The sequence below is a fragment of the Pygocentrus nattereri genome, chromosome 5, assembly GCF_015220715.1.
Source record: "Pygocentrus nattereri isolate fPygNat1 chromosome 5, fPygNat1.pri, whole genome shotgun sequence".
Lineage (NCBI taxonomy): Eukaryota > Metazoa > Chordata > Actinopteri > Characiformes > Serrasalmidae > Pygocentrus > Pygocentrus nattereri.
This window is the reverse complement of record NC_051215.1, coordinates 29,959,669-29,977,739: the sequence shown is the minus strand read 5'-3', so window position 1 is coordinate 29,977,739 and position 18,071 is coordinate 29,959,669. Positions and strand designations below refer to the sequence as shown.

The following is an 18,071-nucleotide window of genomic DNA, read 5'->3' as shown; positions in this document are numbered from 1 at the left end:
TTTTAGCAATAAAAATTCAATCAAAAGACAGATGGCCTACCTAAAATATTACTGTAATACTTAAGAGTATGTAATTGAAGATAGGAGCTTAATTTTAGGGCATTTTACAGATTTGTTTATTTTATGTCATTTTAGAGCTTTAGCTGGGGATCAGTGGTCATCCAGCTTTATTCCTTATAGCTCATGTATGTGTGCTTTGCTCCACCACAGTGTTATTTTGCCCTTCCCATTATTTCAACCTAAAGCTTTCATAATTGCTCATTCTTCACAGAAATGGGTTCATTTTCTTTCTCATTGTGACTGACAGAAGCAGGCTGATGATCAGAAAGTTAAACAAAACTCTGACCTTGTGACATTTTAAACACACATTCCAAGTTTCCTTTCTTTTCCGTACTGGAAATGACAAAACAAGGTGTGGCAGCAAAACAGAGAGTAGGTACAAAAGAAGCGCCATCATCTGGGCACAGTAATAAACACAAATGAACAACACACCAAACCTTAAAATGAGGGCAAGCCCTATAACCAACTATAATAACAATACCCATCAGTCAGCCCAGCAAAATGAAATATTAGAATTTTGGAAATAAAGACAAACAGAAATAAGTTTATGTGTTTATGTTAAGTTTATGGAACAGAGGAGCCTGTTTGTGAGTTGCTCTGTTGGAAATGTTAATCTTTTACATGCATAGATTTAAAAGACATTTATCAAACCCTTGAGATGCAATAGAACATACGGATGGATATTTAACCTCAGACACCTCATATCTCCAAAGTGGTTACTTTACAGGAGAAGGGAAAAACCTATTTTACTTTTAATGTAAGTCAATGGAATCAGACTTGTTTCCAAGTCATTTTGGGCCATTTCTTTTGGTCTATTCATCAAGAATTTTTGATACAATGTAAAGGGCAAACGGCATTTTTAAACTGTGTCAAAAACTGAAAAAGGACAAAAGTGGAGATACAAGGTTTTGTTCTGACAGCAGGGATACACTCCTGATTTTTCACTACAGTGTTTTAGTTCTAGTCATTCAAAGCACACTACATTGGACCGGACGCTACATTTTGCCTGGTAGAAAAGAAATTGGCTTACATAAATGTTACTTTTTAACTCAATGATATGATTTAATTCACCCATTTTATTAGTGCAATGTGTAATTAGTGTAATTGAGCTTATACACGTCATCAGCTGGTGTCTTCGAGGAATAAAGTTCAATGGCCTACTCAGCACATTAACCCGGTCATCTTTGGATTCTTGCACTGCTAGCAGAGTGATTTATGAAGTTATTTCGACTTTACTGAAGTAAACACGAGTCAATGAAGACATTCAGATCATTTCTGGTATCTGTGCAGCCTCTTCCGAAACTGAGCAGAGTGTGACGTCAGTTTCGGGGCTTTGATGGTATCTCTGAGGAAAGGCGAAATGATGGACTACCGTGTAAAACTCACCGAACGTCAGTCACGGGCTCGGTTTCACGTTTTAACGTTTAAAGTTTGTGCCATTTCGGCTAAAATGCTCAGTTTTCTGTTTACTTTTTCACAGTTTAGCTGGTGGAGCAGAGGCAACGCCTCGGCCGAAACCTGCTCATCTGGTTTCTGTGAGACTCCTCACTCTGACAGGAACCACAGAGACAGGAACACTAAAAACGTGCCTCCAAAGAACTAACAAACGCGAGAAGATGGGCGCTTTTCACTCTAACATCCTTCACGGTTTGAGTCTGTTTTACCAAACTCACTTTAATTCTTAGCCAAATATGGCGCGCCACCATATAAGGTCAGACGGAAACCTTGTGTCTGTATTGCCTCCGTCTCCCGCCCACATCCCGGTCTCGCCTGACGTCACTTTCTCATGCAGGTATAATTGCCACCTGTTTCGGGCTTGATGTTATTCGAGTGGTGGACTGAGGTGAGGACAGTGGCTCTGAGCTTTTTTAGGGAGGGTCTGGCGTCTTTCCGTCTGGATTATATCAGCCTTTAGCGTTTATAAGCTTTGTTGGTGGCTTTTCAAACGAACGAGCGAGTTATTTGAAGAAAACTCGCGGGGCTGTTCGCCTCGAACCTTTTGTTGGGAGCGCTCCTTCGTGTTTTTACAGAAACTGTGCTTTCTCTTTTTATCCCTCAGAACTCACATCCGAGATGAGGACCTTCATTGCGTTGTGTCTGCTGGCGTGTGTCGCTGGGATTTCTGCGCAGTGTGGTGAGCGTTTTATCGTTTTATGGCCGCTGTAAACGGGCCGTTTTCTCAATTTATCACTGTAAGTCTGTAAAGTTGTAAAGGCTATACTACTCTCAGGAACTCTACTCGTGCTGAAAATGAGCCCATTTATTTTCCCTTTTGAGATTTGCATTTAAGATTTGGCAACAAGGGCTGTAGAGAAGGGCGCAGGTAGTGGTGGGGGAGGGGGGCTGGCGTGCGAGTGGCTGCACCTGATGTTCTTTCAGTGTAACGCCCACTGGCTGCCATGTCTCTGGCTCTCGGCCACGCCTTTGGCTTTGCTTACGAACATAATGGCTCCTTTTTAGGTTCTTGCAGCAGGAATTGTTGTAAGACTTGTCCCTTTGGCTTGGCTGTACATTCCACACTTAAACACTTAAATCTCAATGTTACAGAGTGCAAGACCATGAAATGGGCTGTCTGTGATGGAACTCCCTGTACATGTACCCTTCTTGTTGATGCTGGCACAAAGCAGCCTGTGAACTGCACTACCTGTAAGTTCTTGTTTAACTTCATTTTAATTTGCTTGACCTTTTTTGTGTAGTGGTTGTGACCAACATATTCTGTAAACTGTCGTGTGACTTGCTATGCTGGCTCTGCTTGTCGGGTGGTTTTTCTGTAAAGTTGGTGTCATGAAAAGGCAGTTAAAAACACCTAAGAGGGTGGCTGTCATGCTTGTTCTCTCTATCTTGCAGTGATTCCCAAGTGCTTCCTCATGAAGGCAGAAATGTACCGTGCCAGGAATAACCTGGCCACAAGATCAATCGGTGGGAAGCCAGTTGAGACCGCCTTTGTAGATAATGATGGGATTTATGATCCTGAGTGTGAAGCTAACGGGCAATTCAAAGCGGTCCAGTGTAACGGCACAGAAACGTGCTGGTGTGTCAACAGTGCAGGTGTCCGCCGATCTGATAAAGGAGACAAGAACATCAAGTGTGAACCAGTGGAGACCTAGTGAGTAAACATCTGCCATTATGCTGTGATGTCTTGAGTCAATCCACATGCAGTTAATACTTGCACATGTCTCGGAATGCAGATAAGATGCTTTAAGGGGATGTACTTTCTAGAAATGGGTAGATTCAATGGGACAATGACATGTTGGCTAACATGATTTCTATCTGCCTTAACAGCTGGGTTCGTCTTGAACTGAAGCACAAAGAAGCAGCCACTGCTCTGGATGAAACGAAACTAAGAACGTATGTAATGACAATGCAAACCTGATTCTATGATGCAGTTTATATCCTGGTATTAAGTGTGTGTGTGTGTGTGTGTGTGTGTGTGTGTGTGTGTGTGTGTCCCATAGTGCAGTTCAAAATGCTGTCTTGGATCGATACAACATCCCCAAGGACTTTGTGCGTGAAGTTGAGGTAAGAATGATCTTCAAGTTAAGCAGTTGCGCTCAAGTTCTGGAGGACACAACTTTTGACTGGTCCTGTTTTGTTCTAGTATGACAAGGATTCCCGTCTTATCGTTGTGGATGTTAAGAAGAATATAGGGCAGGATCGTGATATTGACCTGTCCCGCATGGCTTACTACATGGAGAAAGATGTAGGTTCCTTGTTTCTAATAAGTGTCTGGTTTGGATTGAACTTTGCTTGAATGTGTATAATGAACTGTGGATTGTGTTTTCTTAGGTGAAAATTCTGCCCATTTTCAAAAGTCAGACCCCACTTGAACTTTCTGTTGAAGGCAACAAGGTGGGCTTGGAGAACATCCTGGTTTACTACGTTGATGAAAAAGCTCCCACATTCACTATGAAGTCACTGACGGGAGGAGTGATTGCAGTCATTGTGGTGGTTGTTCTGGCTGTTGTCATTGGACTTCTTGTTCTGGTCAGAGCTCTTCCACTGCTTTGACAACTAGACTTGGTCATGGTTTATTTTACATGCTTGTCTTATAGTTGCTGTCCTCTTTTTGCAGTTCTTCCTCAGGAAACGGGAGAGGGCTCAGTTCCAGAAGACTCAGGTAGCTTTTGCAGTTCTTGAATTGGTGTTTTTGACAAGTTTGTCATGCGTTTAAAATGCGTTTTCCTTACCTATGATTTCTATGTTTTGCAGCAAAGGGAGATGGCTCCCATGTCGCAGTGATTCCACGGTTTTGGTCTTTGAACACTGGAGTGTTTGCACAGGAGCAGAGCGCCACTTGTATATTGCTTGGCTTTTTTAAGTTGGGTTGTTTTTAAAGGGAATTTAATGTGCCTGTTACATGCTCCAGTTATGAACAAAATGGATCCTTTTACAGTTACTGTTTTAAGCAATGTTTAGACAGTCCAGTCTTTAATTCCCAATCAGGATAAAGATGGAAATTTAATGAGTTTAGTCTGTCTAAACTCATTGTGCTTATAGATATTTAATGTCACTTAAGTAAATATTCTCAGTGGATTTAATACATATGTACAGTTTGTATGTCACTTTTTAATAAAAATGTCGTGTCTTAAATGGATTCATGTGTTGGTTGGTTTTTTGATTGTGTGGGAAGTTTTCCGGAGTCACGAACATGCAGGTTGATGTCTGACATCTTTAGTTTTCATCTTGTCTGAATATTTTGATGAGACTAACCAATTTTTAAAGTGTAGTCTCTTTAAAACGAGCTCGCCCATAGAATAGGTGCAGCACTGACTACGGAGTAGCTTTCAATTGAATGTGTATACAAGGTTGTCTAGAGATGGTTCAGGTAGCAACTCCGGAAGAACGCTGCCAGTTTTGTGGGGGAGGGGAAGGGTGGAGTCTCTCCCATAAATCCTCTTTTCTTTTGTATGTGTTAAGTTTATACTATCTTGTACTAACAAATTTGAGGCAAGAATGCACAACTTATATTTTTTTCCAGTTGTCTGAAGTGGTTTTGTTAGTCAAAACCCTTTTCAACTGAAAAGGCTGTCTGGTAAATCCCCACTGACGGCGAAACTTTGTCTGAAAACCGGCCTTACGAGTTCTTTACTTTTCCCTTCCTTTCTCACACTGACTGTTCTGTTACCTGAGCACAAAAGGGTTTTCTATCCGGTTCTTTCCCCTACTAAAGACTTGTAATTTGATCCCTGGTGAGAGATTCCATATCATGTCCCTTCTTGCACATGGTGTGTGACTGGTCTCACATGAATCCCAATGATGTGCTTCTACTCGAAGCGCTGGATACTTCCTGAGGCAGGCTGTCAATTGTTTAAAGCTGTTAGGAATTTGAAATCTTGCCTGCACATATTAGCAAATGGCAATCTTAAACAATACTTCATGTAGTGGACAGTTGGACTCAAATGCGTTTAAAAGTGTCGTGTTTCAATGAATTCAGTGTATTCAAAATTCAACAGTTCTATCAAATTAGAGATTTTAGAGAACAGTACATTTGGGTGTTTTAACTGGGGATCTTCCTGTTTTGAACCGTCTGCATGGGTATTCTGGCACAATAGTCTAACATTGTAGACAATACAAGTTCCTCTTTCTCGTTATGGAATCCCTACGTGTGGCATTAAATAATTAATGATGCGTGTTCATTATTTTCATTTTTCCCCAAGGAAAAATAGCATACTAACTAGCATACTAACCCACTACATAAAGCTTATTTAAAAGCTAAAAGATCCTCCTGTTCAGACAGCCAGGATGTGCAGTTGCTGCCACACCTGTTCTCAGCAGGCAAATTTAAGGCAACATTTGAATGAGGCTTATTTCTGTGGTGGAAATCTGAGGGCATCTGACTCACTGTAGGCCTTGTTTCGAATGTTGTGACATACACAGACACTTACACTGAGTTACACAGTAGATCTTCTCAGAAGTGGTCTTAATTACTTACTCTGCAAGGTGTTTCATGAAATGACCCTTTTGACTTTGACACCATAATACTTGAAGGGGAATTTCTATAGGATTTTAAAAACACTAAGACATAGGCAGATGTTCCAAGTGGTTTGATGTAAAAGTCTCCATTCTAGAGAAACTAGGAATCAAATTCTACTTTGTGGTGCTACAAAAAATAAAATAGATTGTTTTTAAACCACATTCATGGGGGAGAGGCACACGCAAGATGTTGTGAGGCTAAATAGTCCCCAACATGTTTCTTTGGATTTATCACTACTTTATCAGCATATCGTTGTTGTCAGAAGAAAACCTCGTATCTCCACTTTTGACGTTCTCCAGTTTTTGACATAATTTGAAAACGCCAGTTGTCCTTTACATTGTCTGTAAATTTCATGATGAATGGACTTGGAAAGTGACTTGGAAAGAAGTCTGGTTCCACTGACTTACATTAAAAGTAAAATAGTTTTTTTCCTTCTCCTGTAAAGTTGTCATTTTGGAGATGTAATGTTTTCTTCTGACAACAACAATATTTTAAAAATAAAACCTTAGTGGTTGTTCTTTTTGGACAGTGAATAAAATGGTGATATTTTGATATTGTTGATATTTGTGACCCCTGGTTCCTACCGCCACCACTGTAAAGAAATCTGGGTCTGTAAGGTGTATAAGGGACCAGTCACATCAACCACTTTTAATCCCTTTGTTTACATCTCAACCATTAACTTATGTAGAAGTGCTCCATATTAAAGTTCCCCTTTAATACATTTTCCACTTTAGGTGAAACTTCATTAATTACAAAACAGAGAGTTGAGGGGTGAGCCCGCATGATTCTAATACTTGCTGTCTGGAATCAGGTTAGACCAGTCTGACTGCGTTCAGTGTTGAACACACAGCCTGAGAGAGTGCTACGGCTAATACAGACTTCTCTCGCTGCCTCTCAGCCACAGCTGAGTTCAGGGACATATTTAGTTTTGATGGAAATAATGTGTTAACTTTTAACAATCATGCTCCTGAATGGCTAACCTGCTGGTAAAGTTTAACTGGCTCTACTAAAGCATCTATAAGCTTCCTGAAGCCTACTCAACATCTGTGCTGACAGACACAGCTACACTTCAGAGCAGCAGATAACAGGACTGAATGATTGTGACAAATGTGTAGAATAGGCACTGCTTTTCCTTCTCTTTCTCTCTACGTCTTATATACACAGCACAGGCAGAGATACACAAGGCTTTGTGGATGCTCTAAAATAACACGCCAATATACAGTTTATATGGCAGCCTGTTTTATACAGATGAAAAAGCTTTCAAATAGAATGTTTAAAACACACATTTACTTGGTTCCAGTGTGGAAATTACAAAGATGCACATGAAGGCATTAAAAGCATCAGTATTAATATTAGCCTTGGTATTCGTTGTTGAAAAAGACAGTGGTTTGGCCATCTTTAATCTGATGTCCATCACCATGAAAAAGTAAACACATTTAAAGGGGAGTTCCTCCATGTTTTCAAAGTTTCTCAGTAATTCAGTCCCTGAGATGTAGATTCATTCAGAGTGGTTTGATGAGAAATGGTTCACTGTAGAGAAACTTACAGACTTTACATTGGTGGTGATAGAAACCAGGGGTTGCCATGCCTACAACACAAATGTAGGTTCCACTGAACCTACACGTCTTCTTTTATATGTACACGGGTTTTTATATGTAATGTCAATGATGGTAAAATAGGCAAAGTTCTCTTTGGGGACTATTTTGCCTCAACACACCCAACATTACAATGGATTATAATACATTTTAAACCAAAACTTTATCACAAAACTATTGCCAAACAATGTCTCAGGCGTTAAACCCTTCAGACGTCTTAGACGTTCCTATCACTACCATTTTGAACAACTTTGACTCTAAGTTTCTCTAGAAAGGAGCATTTCACACCAAACCACTCTAAATGACTTTGTTTTTTCATCTCAACCATTTATTTATGTAGAATTTTGGATCAATCGGTAGAGTTCCCCTTTAAATCATCAATCTGTACATCTCCTGTCTCAGGCCTTCAGTATTTGTTAAGGTTAGGAGGCCCCACTTTTAATGTTTTATCATGATGGTGATGAAGTCACTGAATGTGACTTTAATATCATCCTATACAGAAAGTGTTTCACACTGAATAAGCTCTTGGTGGGGGCTGACTCACTCTCCATCTCGTTTCCTTCAGGTTCTTTTGTCTTGGCTCGACTCTTTCAGCCTCTTCCACAACAGAGCCTGCAGCAATCCGTTCACAGACTGGCTCAGACAGGTTTTTGGGTGGGTCACTTTCATCCCTCCCCCTACACTCTCATACCTGAAGTCAGTGCGTTTCCATAGCAATCAAAAGAAGAAAAGCCAATCAGGTGAGGCATGTGGAGCAGTAGGCGAGACCCTGAGTGACGAAAAGGTTGATGCTATCAACGATACTGCAAAGCCGCTGACGGTTCAGTGAAACCAGAGTCAAATTCCAGTTTTCTAGAAAACGTCTCAGGTTAACAAATACTTCAGCAACTGTTCTACTTAAGTAAGCCTATTGGAAGAGTTGTACTCAAGTATTACTGGGACTCAATTTGTTTACTTTAACCATACTTTTCATTCCTTACATTTTCATTTAGACCTTCAAACTATTCCTTACAAATCTAAAAGGGTGTGAGACTCTTCATCTAAGCCAGGTTCCCACATACTATATTGTTATTAAAACATCCAACGAAAATCAGTGTAAAATAAAGGACAAGTAGCACCCATTAGCCACCCCATAATACATCACCAAAAAACTTTTTTTATTAACGAATTTACTTTTAAATACTTGAGTACATTTAAATGTTGATACTTTTTGGCTCTTTTCCACTTTTAATCTCACCATATTTTGACATTGGCTCACTTCACAGGGAATTCCACTGATTTTTCAAAATAACTTTATAAGTCCATTTTTATGACGTCAACAAAGTCATTCAAAATGGTTTGAATGAAATGCTTGTTTCTTGAAAAACAGAACTGTTCACAGTGTTGGTAATGGGAATCAATCAACAGCCTCTAAAAGCTCCCTCACAGACTTTTTTTACATATAATCAGGCGCTGCCTGATGCCTGAGACATTGTCTTATGATAGTTTTGGGATAACGTTTTGGTCTAAAACATAGTTTTAAAAGTCATTCATTTTTCTATCATCAACATTACCTATAAAAACTCAAAAGAGAGGCATGGGTTCACTGATGGTTTTGGACAGTAAATATAATTGTTATATTTGTGTTTAGCCATTGAGAGCCCTGGTTCCCATCACCACCACTGCAAAGAAATCAGTCTTCTAAGTTTCTCTACAGTTAAGTATTTCACATCAAGACAATCTGAATGTATCTGTTGACATCTCTATGGTTGAATTAATGGCAATGTTAAAAAAATCACTGGAATTCCCCTTTAAGTACCAGTTTCTTTGTACCTTTTCCACCACTGGTACTCCTCAGCTTACAGTAATTCACCAAAATGGTTTCCTACTGACTGCCTACTGAAGACCACAGAAACAAATGAGCCTTCTTCTACAAACACACACACACACACACACACACACACACACACACACACACACACACACAAAGCCAAATGAAAAATATGATGGCGTTTAAGCTTTAATTACAATTAAATACTATGAGAAAATGAACAAACATATAAGTACAATACAGTAGATGCAGGAACCAAGAGACAGCACCTTGCCTCCTGTACTCTGGGATTATAAGATTGGCCAAAAACCAAATGATAAAAGTCCTCTGTTTAATTTAGTAATTCATAAAAATAAGAGAAAAGTTATAGAAGAAAGGCTGGTTTACACACTCTGTACTTTGCTCTTCTGCTTAGTATATTTAACTACAAGTTTGGTAAAATGTAAGGTTGGCATTTCCATTTGAATTTGTACACTGAGAAAATACAGTAACAATTTACTTGATCTCATAACACAACATTGGCATAATCATGCCATAAACAGATCTTGGCAAATGTCGTATACTGTGACGAGTTGTTATGACAGATTTTGTTCAGTAATGTTACAGTGTCATGTATCTATTACAAGTAATAGTCAATACAGATGCTTTAATGCTGTCTAGAGTCCACCTCCTCGCATCTACACACTTTATCCATTTTATTAGGTCCACTTACATGTATGTAGGTGCACTTTGTAGATTTAGAATTACAGACTGTAGTCCATCTTTGTCTTTGCCTACTTTATTAGCCCCCACAGGACCACCACAGAGCACATATTATTTGGTTGGTAGATCATTCTCCTTACTCAATAATAAACGCAATAATCATTTTTATTTATATATCACTTTTCATGCTGGTGGAAGCTCAAAGTGCTTTACAGTCAGGGGATAAAAAAAAAAAAACAGTTATACAAGAAATTATAAGCATTAATTTAGAATCATAAGAAAAAAATAATGCATGTACATTACATTAACAGCATTTGGCTGACGCTCTTATCCAGAGCGACTTACAATTTGATTATTTTACACAATTGGCCTGACTGCATGTCTTTTGGACTGTGGGAGGAAACCGGAGAACCCGGAGGAAACCCACGCAGACACGGGGAGAACATGCAAACTCCACACAGAGAGGACCCCGGCTGCCCGGCCGGGGAATCGAACCCAGGCCCTCCTTGCTGTGAGGCGACAGTGCTACCCACCACGCCACCGTGCTGCAAATGGACACACTGTTATATTAATGTCATGACAGTAAGACATCTTCCATGACGTTATGGCATGGTTATGGCAATGTTATGTATAAACGTTTAAGGAACGTTTGACCCAAAATACTTGCTTTTTACTCTGAGTAACCTTTTTGGCCAGAAGGGTGAAAAACTACCTTAAATCTCTGAAAACTCTTCCTCCTTCCAGCGCCATCCTCTCTTTTCTACACCTAATGTCAGTCCAGTCTTAATACCCAGTACTGCTCCAATACAATCTCCAAACATCCTTTATCAGTCAGACATACTTTACTTCATCAAGTGAACAAGTCTTTTATGTATATGCAAACGCTCAGTATTACATTCCAGTGACGTGTGTCTTCCCTTCACCCACACATGCTTTCAAATGTTCTTATCGCTTCTACTGCTGCCTTTCTTAGGAAGAAGAGTTACTGTTGACGTATTACTCTGGAATGGCCTTTTCCTTTCCTGAAGTCAGGGTAAACATATCTCTGGAATACATCAGTATTATTCACGGAGTACATTAACGGATTCGATAAATAAATAGCATCTGCTTACATTTCTTTGAAATTAAATTTACTTACGATATTTGGGCAAGTGAAATTGGCTTTGGCCTATGTTCTGTAACACCTGTGGCCTCACTGTACTTCATCATATCATGACATACCCAACATGATCCATGTAACTTTACCAGATTTCTCTAGGAGAAGTAAGAAGAAGGGAAGGCTTTATTTCTCCATACACCAACCAACTTCATCCCAACGACAATGCAAAGAATGAAGCAATATGCAAATCAGGTCTAAGTTCCTGCTCCCATGCATTAGAGCACTTCCTCTTCATTTTGAATATTTAGCCACACGTTCTCTCTGAGTGTCAGTGTGGTATTTCACAAAAGGAGAATTCTGCCATATTATATAGGCCTAAAGTTCAAGCCTGGCCAATAGGAGGACTTTACTGTGATGGCTTAAACTGTTCAGGTTCACTGAGAAATCCTGTTTTGTGTCAACCTGCTTCTGGGTTACCTTATCTACTACACCCAATCCATCTGATAATTGTTTTCAGAGGACATTGATTAGCTGGACATTAGCTGGATGTATTAGAGGTGAAATCTTCAAGATGTGGGTTGGGGACCATGGGTGCGTAGAGCGACGCTCCACTGAAAGGAGCATCACAGCAGTGTGGGAGCTTTGCTGGGTCTGGAGGAGGCCGCAGGAGGGGATTTGCTACGTTGCTCTCCGACTTGGGTCTGGGCCAGAAGCAAGGCTGGGGCTGAGAGATGGTGGGCTGCCGACTTCTGCTGGTGGGCGCTGTTGATGTAGCTGGCCATGAGTAAGGTCAACTCCTGAATCTGACACAACACAATTATTACCTTTACATAAACATAAAAGCCTGATTGCACTGTTAGTTAGTCTAAGAAACTGGACATAACCAGGATGTTTACATGAGCTGTAGAAAAGATTAGCCTTTTAATAGTCCTGTTTACATGCATGCCAGCATATTCTGATATAAAGGGGAATAGCACCGATCTTTTAAAATTTCTGCATATTTCAATCACTGAGACAACAATCATTCACCTTGGATTTTCTTACAGTGGTGTAGCCATGTAGCCACTTTATTTACTATTCAAAACCACCAGTGGATCTACATGTCCTTTCTGACCTTTACCTGTAATGTTGATAATGGTCAGGGTTGGGAAGTAACAAAGTATAAGTACTTGCTAGAGTATTTCTTTCTCTTAATACTTTTTACTTTTACACACTGCATTTCAAGTAATAAAAAAAAAAACAAAAACAAAAAAAAACTTTCTACTCATTAAATTTACAAACCAGGCTTTTTGGAATCAGCTAACTTCTATTCAGGCACCTCATCAAGCTCCACATTGTTAGCAGCAGATGAGACAGGTTAGTTATGCAATCCAAATAAAGAGACAGTGCACATATTCTAGCAGGTGCAAACATGTCACAAAAAAAATTTCAAGGTTGGTTCAAAAAACATGTTCATGCTCTACCAAACGAAAACGAAAACAAAAACACACACGCACACACACACACACACACATTTTCTAAGCCACTTCTCCCTCAGAGGCACGGGAAAAAAAAACAAAAAAACAACAAAGTAAATTCTGTTTCTTTAGAAAAAAGCACTTTACATCAACCACTCTGAATGGCTTTGTTTGCCATTTACTTATGCAGATATTTTAAAAGATCAGTGGAATTTCCCTTTAACTCCCCCTTTCTGATACACTTTTATATGTTGTCCCAGCCACTTAAAAATACTTAAAAATACGACCCTTCTTTCCATCATCTTAAACATGATGTATCTTGCTGCCAAAATGCTTAACTGATGGACGTCTCATCTTCTCAAAGTGCTCCAAAATCTCACAGAAACACTCCAGAGGAATGATCTAAATCTTTATATGTTCAAATATAACTAAAGTAGACTGGCTGATATGTGGCTGGACACATTTTAATTTGATCAAGCTTAGGTCGGATCATGACGAGCCGTGCTGTGTACATATTCTTGCCGTAGACTTACACCAAACTATTGGCATGCATGTCAACATAGTAAATGAGGTAACAGCAACAGGCTATATGAGATATGAGAAGAAATAGAGTATATTTCTCCATATGCTAATAGATTTCATCCAGATACCAAACATAAGCACATAACATTATGTCTATACAGATCTTAATCAGTTATATTAGGCCTGAGCAAGCCCACAACTTTGCAAACAATGGCCTCTGTATACACTTGAGGGTTTTAATATGCCATCCCCTTGAAATGACAAGGTTCTATCTGTGTTCTGAGCAGTTCTGAGACATTGAGCTTCAAAGATTTTGCATTTCAAATAGCAAAGCTGATATGTGGAACGTGTCTCATTCATGCATGAAAATGACAGACATCCTAAATGTATTCTAAATGTACAATATCAAAATCTGTATCAAATTTATAAATCAGTTTTTTGGGAGCAGGTCAAATGCAAACAGAACCTCCTAAGACTTCTAAACTCCTAAAAGAACCTCCTAAACTCCCTTTACTTTCTGCTTGGAATTATAAGGTTCTATCTGGCAAAACATGAAAAGAAGTGATGATTTTCAAGGAACTCATAATTTTAAAAAAAATTTACTCATAATTTGTACACATAACGCATAACATTAGTTTTGTAACAGAGTATCTACATGTATCAGAAAGCTAAATGTAATGCTTTCTATGAATTTTTTAGACATATATTAGTATCCTTTATTTATTTATTTATTTATTTATTATGACATTACCTTCTTGTTTTGGGACAAATCACCTTTTTTACTTATTCAAGAAAGGACTGCAAATGAAATAGAATAATATGAAATTTTCCTTTATGTTGGAGTGTAGCAGATCAGTCTACAGGCAGCATGAGGTTTTTCTCTTATATCTGAAATGCTGTCTCTAATCCATGTCTTATTTTGGGAGAAAGAAGGAAAAGAGAAATGGATGAATGAATGAAACAAATGCTTATGTTGTAATTACGGCCCCATCATTTCAAATACATGCTATTTAATTACTGTCTTAAAATGTATAAAATTTAATATATTAAAACTTTTTAAAGACATACAAGAAGACAGGAATTTCTGCAACGTTTTCATGAATGTTATAGACCACAGCTAGGGTTAAAAAAAACACCTCACATAATAAGAAGAGGCGAATAACTAAATTCTGACAAAAATGTCAGAGAACCTTGTAATAAGGGGATGAAGCAGGTTTATAACTCTGTGAACTGTTATAACAGGGCTGATACCATCCCTACCTTAGACGGGTTCATAGCATACAAGAGCTTCTCTGTAGGCTTGTCTCTGACAGTGTTGGAAGCAGAGCCCTGAGACACCACCAGCATGAAGTCCTGACGACAGCCTCCAAACATTACAATGTTCTTATGGGAGTAGGACGCCAGGAGTTTCTAAACAATCGGGAGAGCAGGAGGCGACTTACGTACTTAGGAAAACTGATTTTAATCACATAATATGAATCAGCAGGGAGTCAGTGTAGGTCTGACATCTTCTTACTATGGAGGTGAATTCCAGCGCGCTCAGTCCGTCCTCATGCACTGCTAGCCACACGTGTGCATTCTGCTGAGAACAGGATGACAAGGGCTACAAGCAAATGGAGGAAAGAAAGAGAAGCAACAAATAAAGAAAAACATTGTGTAAGTGCCCTAAATTGATCCATATATGAGCCACGCTCTCCCACCTCAGCCTCAAACAGCTTGGCTCCGAAGAAAGGCCACTTGCGAGCCACAGTCAGGTAAATCCGCACACACTCTGAGGTGCTCCGGCCCCTCAGCGATGCCCACCGAGCTGAGAGCCTCTGACCTAACTGGCTGGTTAGGCAAGGAGGAGGAAAACAGAGCAGAGATTAATTTTAATAAATCAATTATTAAGTTATTAAGTTAAATTAAATATGATTAAATTAAGTTTAATGTGAACTAAAAGGCATTAGGCAGGCCTGTCTATAAATATGCATTGGGCAGACGTACCTAACAGGATGTCATTCAAGGTACAACAAGTTCCAGTTATAATACATGTATTACAACTAAACATACAGGTTCCTCATCAAAGGGGAATTCCACTGATGTTTCAAATTTTCAGCATAGTTAAATGGGTAAGATGTAAACAAAGTCATTAAGAGTGGTTTGATAAAAAAAAAATCATTTTAGAGAAACTTACTCTGAACAGTCTGAATCGTTCACAGTGATGGTGATAGAAACCAGATATCTGAAGCACTCAATGCCTCTAAAAGCTCCCTCATAGAAAGCATTTATACACAATGGATATGAAGAAAGTGACTGATACATTGTTATTGTGATAAGCTTTTGGCCTAAAACATTTTTTAAAATCCATTAATGGCAGAGTGGTACATGTAGGGCATAATAAGGCAAAACTGTACCAAAAGAAAACTTTTTTTGGTGGGGGGCGATATACCACCATGTTAACAGTGGCAACAACACATAAAAACTTCTGTAGGATCACTAGCTGTTTTGGATAGAAAATAAAATATATATTATATTTACATTGCAGACATACTGTAACAGCTCCTGGTTCTGAACCACCATTGTAATGAAATCCAAGTTAGTCAGCTTCTCCACAGTTAACTATTTCATATCAAACCACTGTGAAAGACTTTTTCACATCAAAAATACTGAATTATTCAAAATTACTACAAAGTTGGTGGAATTCCCCTTTAAGTAAATCTGTAACACAGGCATCCCTAATGTTTGTGTACTCTGTGTGTACCTGTCGGTTTGCCCAGAGCACCGTAGCACAAAGATCACACAACAGTAGTGTAAGTATCCTTTTCAATGGCTTGTGTAATAGTTAAAGTTACTGGAACACTGTGATGCATTTGGGAAGATTGCCCAGTGTGTTTCACTGTGAATGGTGTTTACCTCAGCTGCTCATCTGAGCAGGCCCGTCTGTAGTGCTTAGGGTAAAAGCGCTCTAGAACCTGTTTGAGAGTCTGCTTAGATTTAGCCTGTCCAGAACCTGAGCCAGCTGCATTGGAGAACGGCTGCTCAAAGTCTCCAAACTCCACCTGGGGGGATATACAAGACATCTTGGACCCAAGATAAGCACTTAGAGGGACACTTAGCAGATCTTATGTGAAAACTAACAGCAAGCTATCACATCTAACCAGATCTGTTAACTTCTGTTTCATTCCGTTTCATCTATTTAACTGATAACATACTAAAGGGCTCATATCACGGAACATTTCCTTAATGTCGCGCCTCCCTCCGGCACGGCTGGAAATACAGCCAAGACAGCTGCTTCAAACTACAATTCCCAGAACCCCTCACTGCCTCACATGACTCAGGAATCCAACGGCTCAACCTATCAGTGCTCAGCTTCACTGGATATCTGATTACACACACACACCTGTTCCTCATTTCAAGTGCTTGTTAGTTTGCAGAAAAAGCCCATTTTGATTCAAATTTTGTTATGATGTCACAAAAACCAACATATTTACAAATAACTGCCTATTTGCCCTACAGCAGTTTAGCCCTGCTCATTCAGGCTGAAGCTATAAAGCTTGTGTTTTAGGGCAGACTACTATACAGTAAAGCTAATCAGAACAGGGGTCATTTGCATATATCAGTCATAAAGGCACAGTCATGAAAACAAGTTATTTAACTCTAATGGATGACGACAGGTTTAAAAAATGGTCAGGAAGTACTGATGACTGAAAGGTTTACTGCCCTGTTTTTATTTCATTTCGCACTTGAGCACCATTTCTGGCAAATAACATAAAACTTGATATTTTAGCTTTGTAATTTTTGAATTTGTGGCTTTTTGGCTCTTTGTTTTGGTGCACAACTAATTTTTCCCACAATGATCATGTAAAAATGATTTATGGCTGTTTTGGTACATAAACCCCAAAAAGTGTAATAAGTAGATATAACAGAAACAGGTCTTTCAATATTTGTCCAAACGTTTCAAATTATGAAGTAAGTGAAAGTGTTACTTTAACTGAATCTAACCATCATGGGAGGGAAGTGTGTAACTGCCTATGCTGAATGTTCCACACACCTGAGCAAGCAGTGCAGACATTTCTAAGGCGAGTTCTTTGTTTACAGGAAAGTGACCCGCTGCAATCTCCTCATTAGTCTGATAGGCCAAAAGCAGGCGCTCTCTCTCTGTTTCTCCTCTCAGCTGCTGGGAGAAGTACAACCTGGAGAGAGAGAGGGTCGGGAGGGGGCAAGAGAGAGGGCGGTAGAGTGACAGAGGATGTTGAGATTATCACACTGACTGTACTCTCTTACTGAGCTGAGGCAGATTCTAAAGGCAGATTTCTCCATTACCTGTTCTTGTAGGTGAGTTTAACAGTCCTGGTGTTCTCAGATTTGCCTGTGTGAAGCTCCTTACAGGCTTGCTCCCATTTAGATATGATGTCACAAATCTGTAGAGGTGGCCACAAATGCCATTACAAATACAGAGAAATTTTATTTTCTAGATTCAGGTTTCAGATGCAAGTTGGACACATCCTGCCCAAAAAAGCACATGTATTATATGTTACTGTGCAAACATAATTTAAGATTAGAACAAATAAAAATAAATACAGTGCAAAATTTAAAAAACTTTTTAGTTTTTAAAAATGTTATCAATGTATTGGTTAGATGAACACAGGCTTGGCTCCTGACTTCTTGCTGCACTCATTGGAAGGACTTGTTCAATTCTACCAGCCCCTGATTTAACGTAATGAAGGATTTATTAAATAAACTTGGTATTTGATTGTAACTGTAAAAACTGGACCTCCTTGAGGAAATATGATTTATGGAATATGATTTGTGGATTTTATATGATATACATGAAAAAACACAAAATGTGCTTATCTCTCTGGGTGGAGAG

At 39.2% G+C, this 18,071-nt stretch overlaps 2 protein-coding genes across 5 annotated transcripts in view; one reads left to right on the top strand and one right to left on the bottom strand.

Moving 5' to 3' along the window:
• The first annotated feature begins 1,840 nt into the window (after positions 1-1,840).
• Positions 1,841-4,654, top strand: epcam (epithelial cell adhesion molecule). The gene is made up of 10 exons (XM_017690607.2): positions 1,841-1,903; positions 2,120-2,194; positions 2,608-2,706; positions 2,908-3,166; positions 3,343-3,408; positions 3,516-3,579; positions 3,659-3,760; positions 3,847-4,044; positions 4,133-4,177; positions 4,270-4,654. Exons 2-10 carry the CDS (start codon positions 2,134-2,136, stop codon positions 4,297-4,299), a joined length of 924 nt encoding a protein of 307 aa, XP_017546096.1. The 5' UTR covers positions 1,841-1,903; positions 2,120-2,133; the 3' UTR covers positions 4,300-4,654.
• A 7,043-nt stretch (positions 4,655-11,697) lies between these two features.
• plekhh2 (pleckstrin homology domain containing, family H (with MyTH4 domain) member 2) overlaps positions 11,698-18,071 on the bottom strand; it is a 49,379-nt gene continuing 43,005 nt past the window's right edge. For all 4 annotated transcript variants that reach the window (XM_017690608.2, XM_017690609.2, XM_017690613.2 and 1 more), the window contains 7 exons: positions 17,525-17,622; positions 17,253-17,394; positions 16,115-16,260; positions 14,920-15,049; positions 14,736-14,822; positions 14,480-14,629; positions 11,698-12,043 (listed from right to left, as the gene is read on the bottom strand). In XM_017690608.2, coding sequence (XP_017546097.1) covers positions 11,864-12,043; positions 14,480-14,629; positions 14,736-14,822; positions 14,920-15,049; positions 16,115-16,260; positions 17,253-17,394; positions 17,525-17,622 — 933 coding nt within the window. In that variant the 3' untranslated portion in view covers positions 11,698-11,863. The remainder of the gene's footprint in view (positions 12,044-14,479; positions 14,630-14,735; positions 14,823-14,919; positions 15,050-16,114; positions 16,261-17,252; positions 17,395-17,524; positions 17,623-18,071) is intronic.

Excerpts from the sequence above, each read along its gene's own strand:
- epcam (XM_017690607.2), top strand. The coding sequence starts at position 2,134 with ATGAGGACCTTCATTGCGTTGTGTCTGCTGGCGTGTGTCGCTGGGATT. Across the intron at positions 3,167-3,342 it reads TGTGAACCAGTGGAGACCTA|CTGGGTTCGTCTTGAACTGA; the intron begins GTGAGTAAACAT and ends CTGCCTTAACAG. Across the intron at positions 4,178-4,269 it reads CTCAGTTCCAGAAGACTCAG|CAAAGGGAGATGGCTCCCAT; the intron begins GTAGCTTTTGCA and ends TATGTTTTGCAG.